The 17,104-nt window shown below is 44.8% G+C and overlaps 1 protein-coding gene across 6 annotated transcripts in view; it reads left to right on the forward strand.

The window, feature by feature from the left end:
- Positions 1–17,104, forward strand: part of INTS11 (integrator complex subunit 11) — a 75,725-nt gene that overhangs the window by 38,145 nt on the left and 20,476 nt on the right. For 5 of the 6 annotated variants that reach the window (XM_056543327.1, XM_056543332.1, XM_056543328.1 and 2 more), the window contains 5 exons: positions 12,419–12,516; positions 14,907–15,004; positions 15,091–15,164; positions 15,382–15,610; positions 15,911–16,009. In XM_056543327.1, the coding sequence (XP_056399302.1) occupies positions 12,489–12,516; positions 14,907–15,004; positions 15,091–15,164; positions 15,382–15,610; positions 15,911–16,009 (528 nt within the window). In that variant the 5' untranslated portion in view covers positions 12,419–12,488. Of the gene's footprint in view, positions 1–34; positions 156–12,418; positions 12,517–14,906; positions 15,005–15,090; positions 15,165–15,381; positions 15,611–15,910; positions 16,010–17,104 lie in introns of those variants that run through there. The other variant, XM_056543331.1, reaches the window with a different exon arrangement.

Here is a 17,104-nt window from a genome sequence, read left to right on the forward strand (position 1 = left end):
GCGGAAGAAGCGCGTTGCTTCCTCTCTAAGCCCCGCCTCTCTGCTGGACTTGGAATAACTATTGGTTGTTTCATGGTGATTTGAGCATGTGACATGGTGACGTCATCCTCCGGTGTCATGGCGGTGCCCATTTGTGATACATGGCGTTGTTGATGGTGAGTGCGGAATATAAACCCGCGGCCGCATTGTTTGGGATATTTTCAGTCAAAAGAATTATTGTCTGTGCGCTTGTCGGTTAGTGTTTATCGGCCGATTGGTCTCGAAATGCGACTTAACGCTATTCTAGTTGACCTGCAAATCTTCCTATTGACTCTGATGGTGAGATTGGGTCAATGGGGGAGATTTATCAAGACTTTTGCAAAGGAAAAGTTGCCCAGTTGCCCATAACAACCAATCAGATCCCTTCTTTCATTTTGCAGAGGCCTTGTTAAAAATGAAAGAAGTGATCTGATTGGTTGCTATGGGCAACTGGACAACTTTTCCTTTGCACAGGTTTTGATACATCTCCCCCAATGTGTTTTTTTTTTTTTTTTTTGCTCCATATTGAGATATTCACTCCCTGCCACTTTATCAGGTTCAATTGCTTGTTAACACAAATAGCCAATCACGTGGCAGCAACTCAATGCATTTAGGCATGTAGACGGGGTCAATACAACTTGCTAAAGCTTTGGAATGAGGAAAGATGATTTAAATGACGTTGAACGTGGCATGGTTATTGGTGCAAGACGGGCTGCTCTTGAATTTTTTAAAAACTGTTGATCTACTGGGATTTTCATGCACAACCATGTTCCAAAAAAGAATATCCTGTGAGCAACAGTTGTGTGTAAATAAATGCCTTATTGATGTCAGGGGAGAAGGGGCAGACTGGTTCGAGATGGCTGACCAATCATTGTCTGGTCTGATTCCAGCTGTGGCATTCAGATCACAGGGTCAGAATTTGGTGTAAACAACATGAACACATGGTTCCATCCTGCCTTGTATCAGCGGTTCAGGCAGGTGGTGTAATGATGTGAGGGACATTTTCTTGCCATACTTTGGGCCCCTTAATGCCAATTGATCCTGGTATAAACACGACAGCCTACCTGAGTATTGTTACTGACCATGTCCATCCCTTTATGACCACAGTGTCCCCTGTATCTTCTGATGATACTTCCAGCAGGATAATGGCCCATGTCACATGACATCATCTCATACAGGACAATGAGATCACTGGACTCCAGTGGTCTCCACAGTCACCAGATCTCATCCAATAGATCACTGCTGGGATATGGTGGAATGGAAGATCCTATTCATGGCTCCGACAAATCTGCAGCAACTGTGTGATGTCATCATGTCCATATGGAGGAACTGTGTGATGTCATCATGTCCATATGGAGGAACTGTGTGATGTCGTCATGTCCATATGGAGGAACTGTGTGATGTCGTCATGTCCATATGGAGGAACTGTGTGATGTCATCATGTCCATATGGAGGAACTGTCGGATGTCGTCATGTCTATATGGAGGAACTGTGTGATGTCGTCATGTCCATATGGAGGAACTGTGTGATGTCATCATGTCCATATGGAGGAACTGTGTGATGTCATCATGTCCATATGGAGGAACTGTCGGATGTCGTCATGTCTATATGGAGGAACTGTGTGATGTCGTCATGTCCATATGGAGGAACTGTGTGATGTCATCATGTCCATATGGAGGAACTGTGTGATGTCATCATGTCCATATGGAGGAACTGTGTGATGTCGTCATGTCCATATGGAGGAACTGTGTGATGTCGTCATGTCCATATGGAGGAACTGTGTGATGTCGTCATGTCCATATGGAGGAACTGTGTGATGTCGTCATGTCCATATGGAGGAACTGTGTGATGTCGTCATGTCCATATGGAGGAACTGTGTGATGTCGTCATGTCCATATGGAGGAACTGTGTGATGTCGTCATGTCCATATGGAGGAACTGTGTGATGTCGTCATGTCCATATGGAGGAACTGTGTGATGTCGTCATGTCCATATGGAGGAACTGTATGATATCATGTCCATATGGAGGAACTGTGTGATGTCATCATGTCCATATGGAGGAACTGTGTGATGTCATCATGTCCATATGGAGGAACTGTGTGATGTTGTCATGTCCATAGGTTCAATGTGGATAAATGTAAAGTTATGCATCTGGGTACTAATAACCTGCATGCGTCGTATGTCTTAGGGGGGATTAAACTGTCAGAGTCACTGGTAGAGAAGGATCTGGGTGTACTTGTAGATCACAGACTACAGAATAGCATGCAATGTCAGGCTGCTGCTTCCAAAGCCGGCAGGATATTGTCATGTATAAAAAGAGGCATGGACTCAAGGGACAGGGACATAATACTCCCCCTTTATAAATCATTGGTACGGCCTCCCCTGGAATATGCTGTTCAGTTTTGGGCACCTGTCCATAAAAGGGACACTGCGGAGTTGGAAAGGGTGGAGAGACGCGCGACTAAACTAATATGGGGCATGGAACATCTTAGCTATGAGGAGCGATTAAAGGAGTTACAATTGTTTAGTCTTGAGAAGAGACGTTTAAGGGGGGATATGATAAACGTATATAAGTATATTAATGGCCCATACAAAAAATATGGAGAAAAACTGTTCCAGGTTAAACCCCCCCAAAGGACGAGGGGGCACTCCCTCCGTCTGGAGAAGAAAAAGTTTAGTCTCAAGGGGCGACACGCCTTCTTTACCGTGAGGACTGAGAATTTATGGAACGTTCTACCTCAGGAACTGGTCACAGCTGGAACAATTTACAGCTTTAAAACAGGATTAGATACATTCCTGGAACAAAATAACATTAATGCTTATGAAGAAATATAAAATCTCATCCCTTCCCAATATCGCGCCACACCCCTACCCCTTAATTCCCTGGTTGAACTTGATGGACATATGTCTTTTTTCGACCGTACTAACTATGTAACTATATATGGAGGAACTGTGTGATGTCATCATGTCCATATGGAGGAACTGTGTGATGTCATCATGTCTAGATGGACCAAAATCTCTGAAGAATGTATCCAGCACCTTGTAAATGAAGGCAAACCTAGTAAGGTGGCCAGTGAATGTGTGTGTCTGGCTGTGAAATTATACCTTTTGAGCATTGGGGTGTGCATGCTGGTAGTTTTAGTACAATGACTGTTTTATAAAACCACAACTCTGATAAAGTATTAATAAGTAACAAAGGGGAAAGCACCTAGAGATGGTTTTATCAGGGGATGTTCACATGTGGTGAATACACTGCAGATTTATTAGGAATTTTCCCAGTAAGCTTCAGTAGGGAAGTCAAATCTGCAGCGTGCCTGCCACGTGTGGACATATATTAGGCTGCATTCACACCACGTTTTTGCAATACAGTTCCTGTATACGTTTTCAATGTGAAAACCGTATGCATTGACTCTCTATTGAAAACTGTATGCCAAAAGATGCATCAGATTGTGTCTGTTTTTTTTATCCTGTACGGTTTTGTCAGTTTTTTTTCTGTACCCAAAACCGTAGCCTACCACAGTTTTTTGTCCGAATGAAAAACTGTATTGAAACATATACGTTTTTTTTTTTTTTTTTTTTAACATGGGAGTCAATGGGAACCCTACAGAACCGTATGTACGTATGGTTCCATCTTTTTTTTTTTTTTTTTTTTTTTCCACCATACGTTTTTTGACTTTGCACAGTTTTTTTTTTTTTCTTGGAATTTCAATCAAACAAGTGAAACTTTATTCATAATGGAGTGAAAAGTTTAAAACGTATATGTATGTTTTTTAAAGACTGATGCAACCAGACATCATTTTTTAAAACCGTATACAGGTTAAAATTTGTACACACATTTGATACAGTTTCGTCAGGTTTTGAAGAATCAGTTTTTCATCAAAAACCTTATACGGGCACTGTATTGCAAAAACTTGGTGTGAACCCAGCCTTACTCAGTATTATTAGTGGGGTCTTATAGCTGTGAGCCCAACAAATCATCACGGTGTAAGGCCGCTTTCACACTATGAGCATTCATCCGTTATTAAATGTCCGTTTTCTGTGTAAAAAAACGGACGTATAAGAACGGATGAAATAAAGGGTGCTAATGGCTGAATAAATATTCATCCGTTACCTTTATCCCTCATGTATGGCCAAACACCTCTGCCTACAGACTCCCACAGCCGGGACTACTACTGCTCCCATCATGGAACAGACTTGTTGCCATGATGGGAGTAGAAATTCCCTGGCTGCGGGAGTCTGCAGACAGCTGGGGAGGCTACATTACTGCTTGTACTACTACCCCCATCATGGAACAGACTCTGTTCCATGATGGGGGTTGTAGTACAGGGGCTGAGGGATTGATCACACCGGGTTTCACTTCTGATATCCGATGCGATCAAAAGTTATTAAGCAGGGGAGCGGGCGACATGCTCCACAACCCTGCGATGTATAGTGTGTTTTAACTCTCATTTTTTAATCCCCCGCGGGGAGCGCTGAATTGGCGGTACTGAGGAGCCAATCAGAGCTCTCAGCGAGAGATTGAAAAATGAACTTTGGGATTAGCAGGGGCCATAGTTATATTAAAAGCTCTGTGGGGGGGGGGGGGGGGGCAAGATATATTGCGCTGCAGAGGGGGCAGATATATAGCCTATATATCTAGCCCCCCAGCAGCGCATTAGATAGGACCCCCACCTGCGCATTAAATATATACCCCCCCCCCGCTAGCGCATTCAACATTTGTCTGCCCCCCCCAGCTCTTCTATATACATATGCCCCTACCGCCGTATGAATGAAAAGTATTTCTATTAGCAGCGCATGTATATGTGCCCCCCCCCCCCCCCAGCTCTTCTATATACATATGCCCCTACCGCCGTATGAATGAAAAGTATTTCTATTAGCAGCGCATGTATATGTGCCCTCCCCCCCCCCAGCTCTTCTATATACATATGCCCCTACCGCCGTATGAATGAAAAGTATTTCTATTAGCAGCGCATAGAGCCGGCTCCTGGCACTATACGCTGCTAATAGAAATACCTTTCATTCATATGGCAGCAGAGGTATATGTAAGTAGAAGCACTGGGGGGGGGGGGGGGGGGAGGCAGACATATAGCGTTACCTGGCCCCCCCCCCCCCCAGTGCTTCTACTTACATATACCTCTGCTGCCATATGAATGAAAGGTATTTCTATTAGCAGCGTATAGTGCCAGGAGCCGGCTCTATGCGCTGCTAATAGAAATACTTTTCATTCATACGGCGGTAGGGGCCTATGTATATAGAAGAGCTGAGGGGGGCACATATACATGCGCTGCTAATAGAAATACTTTTCATTCATACGGCGGTAGGGGCATATGTATATAGAAGAGCTGGGGGGGGCACATATACATGCGCTGCTAATAGAAATACTTTTCATTCATACGGCGGTAGGGGCATATGTATATAGAAGAGCTGCGAGGGCACATATACATGCGCTGCTAATAGAAATACTTTTCATTCATACGGCGGTAGGGGCATGTGTATATAGAAGAGCTGGGGGGGTGGGGGGGCACATATACATGCGCTGCTAATAGAAATACTTTTCATTCATACGGCGGTAGGGGCATGTGTATATAGAAGAGCTGGGGGGGGCACATATACATGCGCTGCTAATAGAAATACTTTTCATTCATACGGCGGTAGGGGCATATGTATATAGAAGAGCTGGGGGGGGGGCACATATACATGCGCTGCTAATAGAAATACTTTTCATTCATACGGCGGTAGGGGCATATGTATATAGAAGAGCTGGGGGGGCACATATACATGCGCTGCTAATAGAAATACTTTTCATTCATACGGCGGTAGGGGCATATGTATATAGAAGAGCTGGGGGGGGCACATATACATGCGCTGCTAATAGAAATACTTTTCATTCATACGGCGGTAGGGGCATATGTATATAGAAGAGCTGGGGGGGGCACATATACATGCGCTGCGGGAGTATATATTTAATGACCCGCCGGGGGGTATATATTTAATGCGCAGGCGGGGGTCATATCTAATGCGCTGCTGGGGGGCACGATATATAGGCTATATGTCTGCCCCCCTTCTGCAGCGCTATATATCTTGCCCCCCCCACAATGCTCTTTGGCCCCTGCTACTCTAAAAGTTCATTTTTCAATCTCTCGCTGAGATTCCTGATCGGCCATTCAGGGCTCCCCGTGGGGGATTAAAAAATGAAAGTTAAAAGGCACTGATGCATCGCAGGGTTGCGGACCATGCTGCCCGCTCCTCTGCTTAATAACTTTTGATCGCATCGGGTCTCAGAAGTGAAACCCAGTGTGATCAATCCCTCAGCCCCTGTACTACAACCCCCATCATGGAACAGACTCTGTTCCATGATGGGGGTTGTAGTACAAACACTAATCTAGCCTCCCCAGCTGTCTGCAGACTCCCGCAGCTGATGAATTACTACTCCCCATCATGGAAACAAGTCTGTTCCATGATGGGAGTAGTAGTCCACCCTCAGCACTGCAGGAGTCTGCTGATGTCGCCTCTTCTGAGCATGCTCAGAAGTAATAACTGATATAATAAACTGTGTGCAAACGAATGACATAAAGGCTCATCTGTCAGCCATAGACTTCAATGTTAAAAATAACGGCCGTTAATTTACCCGTTTCTTGTGACGGAAGAAAAATTAGTGCATGCGCCGTTATTTATTCCGTCACAACTAACGGCCGTTATTCATGACTGACTATAACGGGTCATAAGGGGTAATAAAAAAATCCCATAGACTTTAATGGGATTGTTTAATGGCCGTTTGTAACGGGTGAATTTTTATAGTGTGAAAGCGGCCTTAAGCTGTGTTCAACAATGGAGGGGGGGGGGGGGGGGGGTAAAAAACAATGAGGGAGATTTATCAAAACCTGTCCAGAGGAAAAGTTGCTGAGTTGCCCATAGCAACCAATCAGATCACTTCTTTCATTTTGCAGAGGCCTTTTTAAAAATGAAAGAAGCGATCTGATTGGTTGCTATGGGCAACTTTTCCTCTGTACAGGTTTTGGTAAATCTCCCCCAGTGTGTACAGCCTGTTCACCATTTTATGTTTTTGTTTTTTTTTTTGTGCATTTGGGTCACAAAAATAATGTCCCATTGGCGGAGATTCATCAGATCCTGCGCTGAGAAAAAGTCGACCAGTTGCCCATAGCAACCAATCAGATTGCTTCTTTTATTTTTCAGAGGCCTTTTCAAAAATGAAAGAGTCGATCTGATTGGTTGCTATGGGCAACTGGTTTGATGAATTTCCAGCCCTGTGTTTAAATTCCTCACCATTTTTAAAGGGGTATTCCAGGAAAAAAACTTTTTTTATATATATCAACTGGCTCCAGAAAGTTAAACAGATTTGTAAATTACTTCTATTAAAAAATATTAATCCTTTCAGTACTTATGAGCTTCTGAAGTTAAGGTTGTTCTTTTCTGTCTTAGTGCTCTCTGATGACACGTGTCTCGGGAACCGCCCAGTTTAGAAGAGGTTTGCTATGGGGATTTGCTTCTACTCTGGACAGTTCCCGAGACAGGTGTCATCAGAGAGCACTTAGACAGAAAAGAATAACCTTAACTTCAGAAGCTCATAAGTACTGAAAGGATTAAGATTTTTTTAATAGAAGTAATTTACAAATCTGTTTAACTTTCTGGAGCCAGTTGAGATATATAAAAAAAAGTTATTTCCTGGATATCCCCTTTTAAGTTCTCTGCTTGCTGCCCTTTTTAATTTTCCATACAGAAAGCCCCAGTAGACCTACTTCTTCTTGCAGTGGATGGTTCGTTACAATAGAGTCCAGTCTAGGAAAGCCACTTTAGGATAAGGCAGTGTTTCCCAACTAGGGCGCCTCCAGCTGTTGCAAAACTACAACTCCCAGCATGCCCGGACAGCCACTTTAGGATAAGGCAGTGTTTCCCAACTAGGGCGCCTCCAGCTGTTGCAAAACTACAACTCCCAGCATGCCCGGACAGCCGTTGGCTGTCCGGGCATGTTGGGAGTTGTAGTTTTGCAACAGCTGGAGGCACCCTGGTTGGGAAACGCTGGGATAAGGGGCTATGTGGCGACTTCATGTTGCACTACCTGCTTTTCCATAGCTAATGGGAGTGAATGTAGTTTATTTGCTATATAACCATTGAGGATTATGGCCACTCTCAGGTTACCATTGTGAGGCGACCATGTTCACTTTCTTTAGGTGCGATGCGGCGTGACATGGCGATCTTTGGCTGCGACGTAGTTACCGTGTAGCCGGTGTGTCACCGCACAGCTGCCGGCGTCACTTGGCTCTGATATCATCCTCTAGATATTCAGCTGGAGAAACAGGTTAAGCAAATGGCTGCGGATTGTGAGAGTCCTGTATAATAAGGTCACGTGCCGCGCCTCATATGTCTATGTTAGTAAACCATAGAGAACGTGCTCATGATGAATGCCACTAACTATCCAGGTATTTGTTATAATAGGATCAATCATAACTAGATGACGGGATCACGGGACACATGATGGGATTTAAAGAGACATTACTCATAAAATGCTATCAGATGAGAGGACCCTATCACCACAGCTAGTCAGATACTTCCCATTGCTTCTTTTAGGGCCCAAGGAGATTATAAAGGAGTCCTCCAGTCAAGACCTCCCCCTTCTACTAGCCATGGCAGCTAAAAACGCCAAATTGATCTGCCAGTTCTGTCACAGGTTGAACGCCTTTAAAATTACAATAAGAGCAGTGTTTACCAACCATTGTGCCTCCGGCTGTTACAAAACTACAGCTCCCAGCATGCTCGGGTAACTTGCAGCATGCTAATACTAAGGTGTTTTTGTTTTTTTAATGGAAAACTGTCACATGTTCACTCCCATATTGACGGGTAGTGCGGGGAACGCTAATTCATATGATGGGATATTTATCAATACCTGTGCAGAGTAAAGGTTGCCCAGTTGCCCATAGCAACCAATCAGATTGCTTCTTTCATTTTTCAAAGGCCTTGTTAAAAATGAAAGAAGCAATCTGATTGGTTGCTATGGGCAACTGCACCACTCTTCCTCTACACTGGTATTGATGAATCTCCCCCATGATCCCCACCTTGCCCGGACCCGTCCTGCCGTTCGCCTGCAATCTTAGTTTTTCTATATTTGCAAATGTGGCTGTAACTGTCAGGGTCCATTCACACCCCGTTTTTGCAATACAGTTCCGATATACATTTTCAATGTGAAAAACGTACGGAACCGTATTGAAAACCGTATGCATTGACTCTCCATTGAAAACCGTATGCCAAAAGATGCATCAGGTTGTGTCAGTTTTGCATCCCGTACGGTTTTGTCAGTTTTTTTTTTCCCGTACCCAAAACCCTAGTCTACCACGGTTTTTGGTCCGGGTGAAAAACTGTATTAAACCATATACGTTTTTGTTTTTTTTAACATGGGAGTCAAAGGGAACCGTACAGAACCGTATGTGCATACGGTCCCATCCGGTTTTCACCATACGTTTTTTGACTTTACACAGTTTTTTTTTCTTGGAATTTCAAACAAGTGAAACTTTATTCATAATGGAGTGAAAAGTTAAAAACGTATGTTTTTTTTTCTTAAAAAAAATTGATGCAACCGGACATCATTTTTTAAACCGTATACGGTTTTTAACTGTATATGGGTTGAAATTTGTACACACGTTTTGATACAGTTTAGTCAGGTTTTGAGGAATCCGTTTTTCATCAAAAACCTGATACGGGAACTGTATTGCAAAAACGTGGTGTGAATGCGCCCTCACAGGGTTTTCAGGAGCCTAGTGGCACTGTGACGTCAGCGCCGCCAGTCCGCAGCACCGCCCGCTTATGAATATTCATCCCTCTGGCTCTCCCTGCCGCCGCTCCTAACTGGTCTTCTCTGCGCATGTACCGCTTCCTGACATGCGCAGTGAAGACCAGTTAGTAGCGGCGGGGATAGGGAGAGGGCAAGGTAGGGATCGTATGAATCAGCGTCTCCCGCACTATTCGTCAGTACCTGTGGTTAGTGCGGGAGTGAACATGTGACAGTTTTCCTTTAAGGGAATCTTGGTGTTTTTTGTTTTGTTTTTTCATAGACAGGAAAGGAAAAAAGAAACCCCAAGAAAAACACAATCTGGAAATGTATTAAAACCTGTGCAGATGGGAAAAGTAAACCAGTTGCCCATAGCAACCAATCAGATCGCTTCTTTAGTTTTTCAAAAAGGCCTCTGAAAAATAAAAAGCAATCTGGTTGCTATGGGCAACTGCACCACTTTTTCGTCTGAACAGGTTCTGATAAACCTCCCCTGTTGTGTCCCCAGCCATTGTTCAATCATTCTTTAAAGAGGTACTCCACCGGAAAACATCATCTTCTCCCCTATCCAAAGGACAGGGGATAAGATGTCTGATCACAGGGGTTCCGCCGCTGGACGTTTTTCGGGCCGGTGGCATCCAGGATATGGAAGCTTAGAGCGTTCATGTTCGTGACGTCACACCACGCCCCCTCCATTCATGTCTATGGGAGGGGGCGTGATGGCTAGTACGGAGCTGTCATGCCTCCTCCCATAGACATGAATGGAGGGGGTGTAGCGACTGTGGTCATCAGTCATCCGGCACAGAACGGAGTTGGCTCCGTGCTCCGGATGACTGGGGTGACTCAGTATCCTATAAGGATATTTAGTACCAGATACATATATATGAAATGATATCAAACCAAATCAAATGACAGTGGTGATGATCCTCCCCAGGCATGTGGTTTATTACTAGCCAGGTGTATAGACAGCGCATAAGGTAGAAACGTGTATGAACCAGCCCGAAAGTTGCAAATAGAGATGAGCGAACTTACAGTAAATTCGATTCGTCACAAACTTCTCAGCTCGACGGTTGCTGACTTTTCCTGCATAAATTAGTTCAGCTTTCCGGTGCTCCGGTGGGCTGGAAAAGGTGGATACAGTCCTAGGAAAGAGTCTCCTAGGACTGTATCCAACTTTTCCAGCCCACGGCAGCACCTGAAAGCTGAACTACTTTATGCAGGATAAGTCATCAACTGCCGAGCCGAGAAGTTCGTGACGAATCGAATTTACTGTAAGTTCGCTCATCTCTAGTTGCAAAATAGCAGTCAGGCACAAGGACGTGGAACTAATGTTTAAACAGGACTTCTCCTGTCTTTTATTTTTTTAATTAGCAAACAAATACAAAAATCCAGGGCTAACTACACAGAAGTCTCCTATCTGTACAGGTGGCATACTCACACAGGTAAATGTGGCACAGGAGGGAAAAGAGATACCCCACTACCAAAGCTGAATAACATAAAAATCCATACCTGATTTCAGGACTTACCAAAGTCCCTAGCAAGTTGCATCTCTCCAGGGATTTAACTATCTCCTGGGTTCCCCATATGTAACTCAGCTTTCCCTGGAACAGACATGCGCTTTCTGAAACCCGGTATCTACCGAATTTTTCGTCATATAAGACGCTGCGGCATATAAGACGCACCTAATTTTATAGGATAAAAATCTAGAAAATAAAGATTCTGAACCAAATACAATGTAAAGTATAGGACAGTGATCTTCAACCTGCGGACCTTCAGATGTTGCAAAACTACAACTCCCAGCATGCCCGGACAGTCGTTGGCTGTCCGGGCATGCTGGGAGTTATAGTTTTGCAACATCTGGAGGTCCGCAGCTTGAAGACCACTGGTATAGGAAGTAGTACTCACGTGTCCCCCGCCGCTCCGGACCCGTCACCGCTGCCCTGGATGTCGCATCACTGTCGCCGCGTCCCCAGGGTGTCCCGTCGCTCCGGAACGTCTCTGCTGCTGGGTATCCTCGCTCTCCATCGCCGCCATGACGTCGCTACGCACGCCGCTCCTATTGGGTGATGGCGACGAAGGAGAGTGCCGGCCATGCAGGGGATCCCGGCACGGAGCAGATACCGAGGAGGCAAGTAAGATCCCTCCCGGTGTCCTGTAAGCTGTTCGGGACGCCGCGATTTCACCGCTGCGGTCCCGAAGAGCCCGACTGAACAGCGGGCAGCTTTGATCGCCGCGTCTGAAGGGTTAATACAGGGCATCACCGTGATCGGTGATGTCCTGTATTAGCCGCGGGTCCTGGCCGTTGATGGCCGCAGGGACCGCCGCGATAGGTGTGTATTCGCCTTATAAGACGCACCAACTTTTCTCCCCAAAACAAAGCGTCTTATACGGCAAAAAATTTGGTACATATAACTGGTAATTTGGGGACATATAGCCATTTCTGACCACCATTTTACTGTCCCTGTCTCGAAGGCTGTCCGGGCACTGTGCACTGACCTATGTATAGAGAGGTGATATGTATCGGGGGGGGGGGGGGGAGCTGACCACTGAAATGCCCATTGAGCTCTACAATGAGTGAATAAAGTGACACTAAGATATATATTTTTTATTTCTTTTACAGACAAAGTATAATGTCATCCCTCTAACTTTCATCACCTTTAAATGAATTCCTGAAGATTCCAGGTCTGAAGATGCCAGAAATTAAAGTTACCCCACTCGGTAAGGATCTCTGCCAGTAAGGCTCTATTAAGTTCATAGCGAGTGTTCACGGGGTTATCCAGAAAAAAAAACAAAAAAACATAACTGCATTCCTTCAAAAACAGCGCCATGCCTGTCCTCAGGTTATGTGCGGTATTACAACTCTGCTCCATTCACTTCAATGGGAATGGCTGCAATACCACACACAACCTGGGGACAAAGAGTGGAGCAACCATGGATGCCATCATTCACTCAACATATTCATTCTCCAGACACCTTTTCATATAGGTCGGGGCTCTTATTTCTGATACAGAGCTCAAAATCCCCTGTATGTATGTAGAATAGAAACGGCTATCCTTAGATGTAACAGGTGCCCTTTATGTTTTATGGGGGTATGAATGCGGTAACGTTGGGTAATGCAGAGACCGCGGAGCAGTAGTTGTGTTCCTGTCATTCACAGAGGACTTTAACCTCCTTTATTAATCTCAGTGCTTATCCGAATGCTGAAGGAAACCTGTCCTACATATTAATAATCCACATCTGAAGGACAATCCTATCCCATTATGTAAGTAAAGTAATATTAAAAGACAAAAACTTTAAAGTTTTAGATTGCAGGGGGCCTCCCTGGTCTCCTCCACAGCTGTGCGTCCGTCCCCGTCCCCCCCCCCCCCCGCCCCCATATAGTTCGGCTATCTTTGGCTCTACTATAGAGCTATGTGGAGGTGCGGCCACTTTGGGCGAGGGTCCTGACGAGCTGCTGTGGAGGAGAGCCGGGACAATCTAAGACTTATCCTCTATCCGCAGGATAAGTTTTTCCACTACACTTCTTCTTTAAAGGGTTTGCCCACCATTTTATTTAGGGCCTGTCTTACAAAAGCTATGAATAAAGCATGGCTGCCATGAGAATGTATAAGCAATTGTGTGTGTCTGTGTGTTCTTTCCCAGATGTGTCACATGACCGGGATTGCGTCATGACGTAAGTGTATATGGAACCTTGCATATACACAGAGTCAAGATGGCGGCCAGAGGTCTCTTACCCTCCTCTGTGCCGCTCACTGGGGATCTTCTTGTATAGTTTGCCTCAGACTGTGTTCACACGCCTGCACGGGACTTCCGCTGGAAAATTCAATTAGAAAATTCCGCAAAATTAAAGGAGTACTGCAGTCTTAGACACTTATCCCCTATCTTGAGTATTGGTGATAAGTGTCTGGTCGCAGGGGGTCTGAGCGATCTCCCGTACGGGGACCTGGCATTGCTGCGGCTCTGCGCGGCTAATGCGCATGTTGTCGACCTCACTGACGTCAATAACACGCCCCCTCCATGCAGCTCTATGGGAGAGGCGGGGAGGCACGAACGCTGCATCTCCGCCCCTCCCATAGAGATACATGGAGGGGAGATGCAGCTACCGACACTTCTCCTGCATGGGAGAGCCGAGGCAGAGCCAGGGGCCCCGTACAGGAGATCGCAGGGGGTCCCAGCATTCGGACCCCCTTGCGATCAGACCCTTATCTCCTAATAAGTGTCTAGGGCTGCAGATCTCCTTTTAAGTGCACTTTGTAAAAACTGCGCACTGCAGTTTCCCTATCCTTCCCCCACCCACAAGTAATAATTTTTTTTGGTTGCCCCATACAGTTTATGGTAAAATGAAAGGTGTCATTACAAAGTGCTATTGGTCACATATAAACAAGCCCCATATAGGTCTGTGATAGAAAAATAGGCGTTATGGCACTTGATAGGAGAGGAGGAAAAACGAAAATGCAAAAAGAAAAAAATGTGTTCTTAAAGAGTACCTGTCATGTTCTTGTTAAATGTTATAATCCTCCCAGTTCACAGCCCCCATCATGATAAACCACCCCCTGCCTTTATTTTTATTATCTTTTTTTTAATTTTCCACCTTGATATTGCTCTGTATTTTCTGCTCCATCTCAGTCAGATTCACAGACTGGGAAGGGGCGTTCCCCAGCAGGCGTGACATCATCTAAAGCCATACAGGGGAGAACTTCCTCCCTCACTCTGCTGCACACAGCCCAGAGCAGTTCAGTGTGTGAGATTAGCTCTGATTGGATAAGGCTGCACACACCCCCTCAGCATTTTCTAATTTTGGACTTCTGCCAGGCCAGCAGGAGTCCAAAGTCTGTGCAAGAGATGGGGATAAATGTGCTCTGGACAAGTAGAGAGACACCTAGTGGCAGCTCTTTTAAACACAAATAAAACATAGAAAACCTCTTTTTTTTTTTTTTTTTTTATTAAGCAAAGTACATTAGAAAGATTTTTTTATTTACCATAAGAAGTGCAATAGCTAAAATGAGTTTTAATGACAGCGCCCATTTTAAGGTTAAATATAGGCTAGGTGTGTTATCGGGGAGGTCAGAATAAGACCTTTTTTTTCTCATTGTGATGCTATGTTTCAGGTGCCGGTCAGGATGTGGGGCGCAGCTGTATTTTGGTCTCTATTGGAGGGAAGAATGTGATGCTGGATTGTGGGATGCACATGGGATACAATGACGATGTGAGTCTTGCTGCAGGGTGTATGGGGTGTAGTACAGGACGGCTGTGTGATCCGTTCAGTAATAACTTTCCTCTTATTTGTGACAGCGACGGTTCCCGGACTTCTCTTACATCACACAGAATGGACGTCTTACCGAGTTTTTGGATTGTGTTATCATCAGGTAACAGTTGCTATGGGCAGCTGCACCTTTTTGTAGACTAGACCAGTGTTTTTCCAACCAGTGTGCCTCCAGCTGTTGCAAAACTACAACTCCCAGCATGCCCGGACAGCCAACGGCTGTCCGGGCATGCTGGGAGTTGTAGTTTCGCAACAGCTGGGGGCACACAGGTTTGGGAAACACTAGACTATATGGTGAGTAATGGTCTTTTCTCCTCCAGCCACTTTCACCTGGACCATTGCGGAGCGCTGCCGTACATGAGCGAGATGGTCGGGTTTGACGGGCCCATTTACATGACTCACCCCACTAAAGCCATCTGCCCCCTCCTGCTGGAAGATTACAGGAAGATCACTGTGGACAAGAAAGGGGAAACCAACTTTTTCACCTCTCAGATGATTAAAGATTGCATGAAGAAAGTAGTGGCTGTGAACCTCCACCAAACTGTGCAGGTAACATAGGCTGTGCCTACCGTAAGGCCATGTTCACACGGTGGAATTTCAGAGCAGAATCCCGTTTGGAAATTCCGCTGCAGCAGAGTCCCATTGTTTTTAATGGGATTCTCCTCCAACGTGCACACAGTGAAATTTCCACAGCGGAAACATTTGCAGCGGAAATACTGAATTCCAGAATTGATGTGTCGGTTCTTCCTGCGGAGTCCGTTTGAAAATGCATTGCTGTCACTAAAACATGGCGCATTTTCCTTTTACACACAAAAGTATCATTTTTTAATTTTTTTTTTACTTTTTTAGGTTGATGATGAGCTAGAAATTAAGGCCTACTACGCAGGACATGTTTTGGGAGCAGCCATGTTTCTGATTAAAGTTGGCTCCGAATCTGTTGTATATACGGTGAGTATGCAGCATCCTGAATGGACACACGTTTAGAGTTCAGATTGTGTTTTGGGTTTAAAGGGGTACTCATTTAGTTCCGATCTCTGTGTGCGTGCTGTGGGGGTCGGCCACGCCCCCTCGTGACATCACCCTCAATGCAAGTCTGTGGGAGGCCGCATAGACTTGCATTGAGGGGCGTGGTGTGACGTCACGAGGGGACGTGGCCGACCCCCGCAGCGAGCACACAGCGTTTGAAACTAAATGTTCCAAACCCTGGCCAGTGGAGTGCCCTTTTAAAGGGTTACTCCACTGGAAAACTTCTTTTTTTATCAACTGGTGCCAGAAAGTTTAACAGATTTGTAAATTACTTCTATTAGGAAATCTTAATCCATCCAGTACTTATCAGCTGTTGTATGCTCCACAGGAAGTTCTTTTCTTTTTGAATTTCTTTTCTTTCTGACCACAGTGCTCTCTGCTCTGACACCTCTGTCCATTTTAGGAACTGTCCAGAGTAGGAGCAAATCCCCATACAAAACCTATCCTGCTCTGGACAGTTCCTGACATGGACAGAGATGTCAGCAGAGAGCACTGTGGACAGAAAATTCAAAAAGAAAAGAACTTCCTGTGGAGCATACATCAGCTGATAAGTACTGGAAGGATTAAGATTTTTAAATAGAAGTAATTTACAAATCTGTTTAACTTTTTCTGGCACCAGTTGATTTAAAAAGAAAAAAAAAAAAAAGAATTTTATATATATATATATATATATATATAATGTGTGTGTGTGTGTTTTCAAGTGGAGTACCCTTAAGTTTCACTGGCTGTCATTTTTTATTTTTTTATTATAGAATAGCGTAGTAGTCTCTGCTGTTGTGTATGTTGCAATGTGTCTTGTTGATTTTTTTTTTTTTTTTTTATGTAAGTCAACTGGTAACTTATTCTGTATGGCATAAAGCAGACTCTGTTTTTACCATCCGTTTTAACCTAAACATTTTTATCCTTAAAGAGGTACTCTGCCCTAAACATCTTATCTTCTATCCAAAGGATAGGGGATAAGATGTCTGATTGGAGGTCTTGCCGATGGGACTCCCCCTGCGATCTCTGGCGCAGAAT

This window comes from Hyla sarda, chromosome 10 (assembly GCF_029499605.1).
Source record: "Hyla sarda isolate aHylSar1 chromosome 10, aHylSar1.hap1, whole genome shotgun sequence".
Lineage (NCBI taxonomy): Eukaryota > Metazoa > Chordata > Amphibia > Anura > Hylidae > Hyla > Hyla sarda.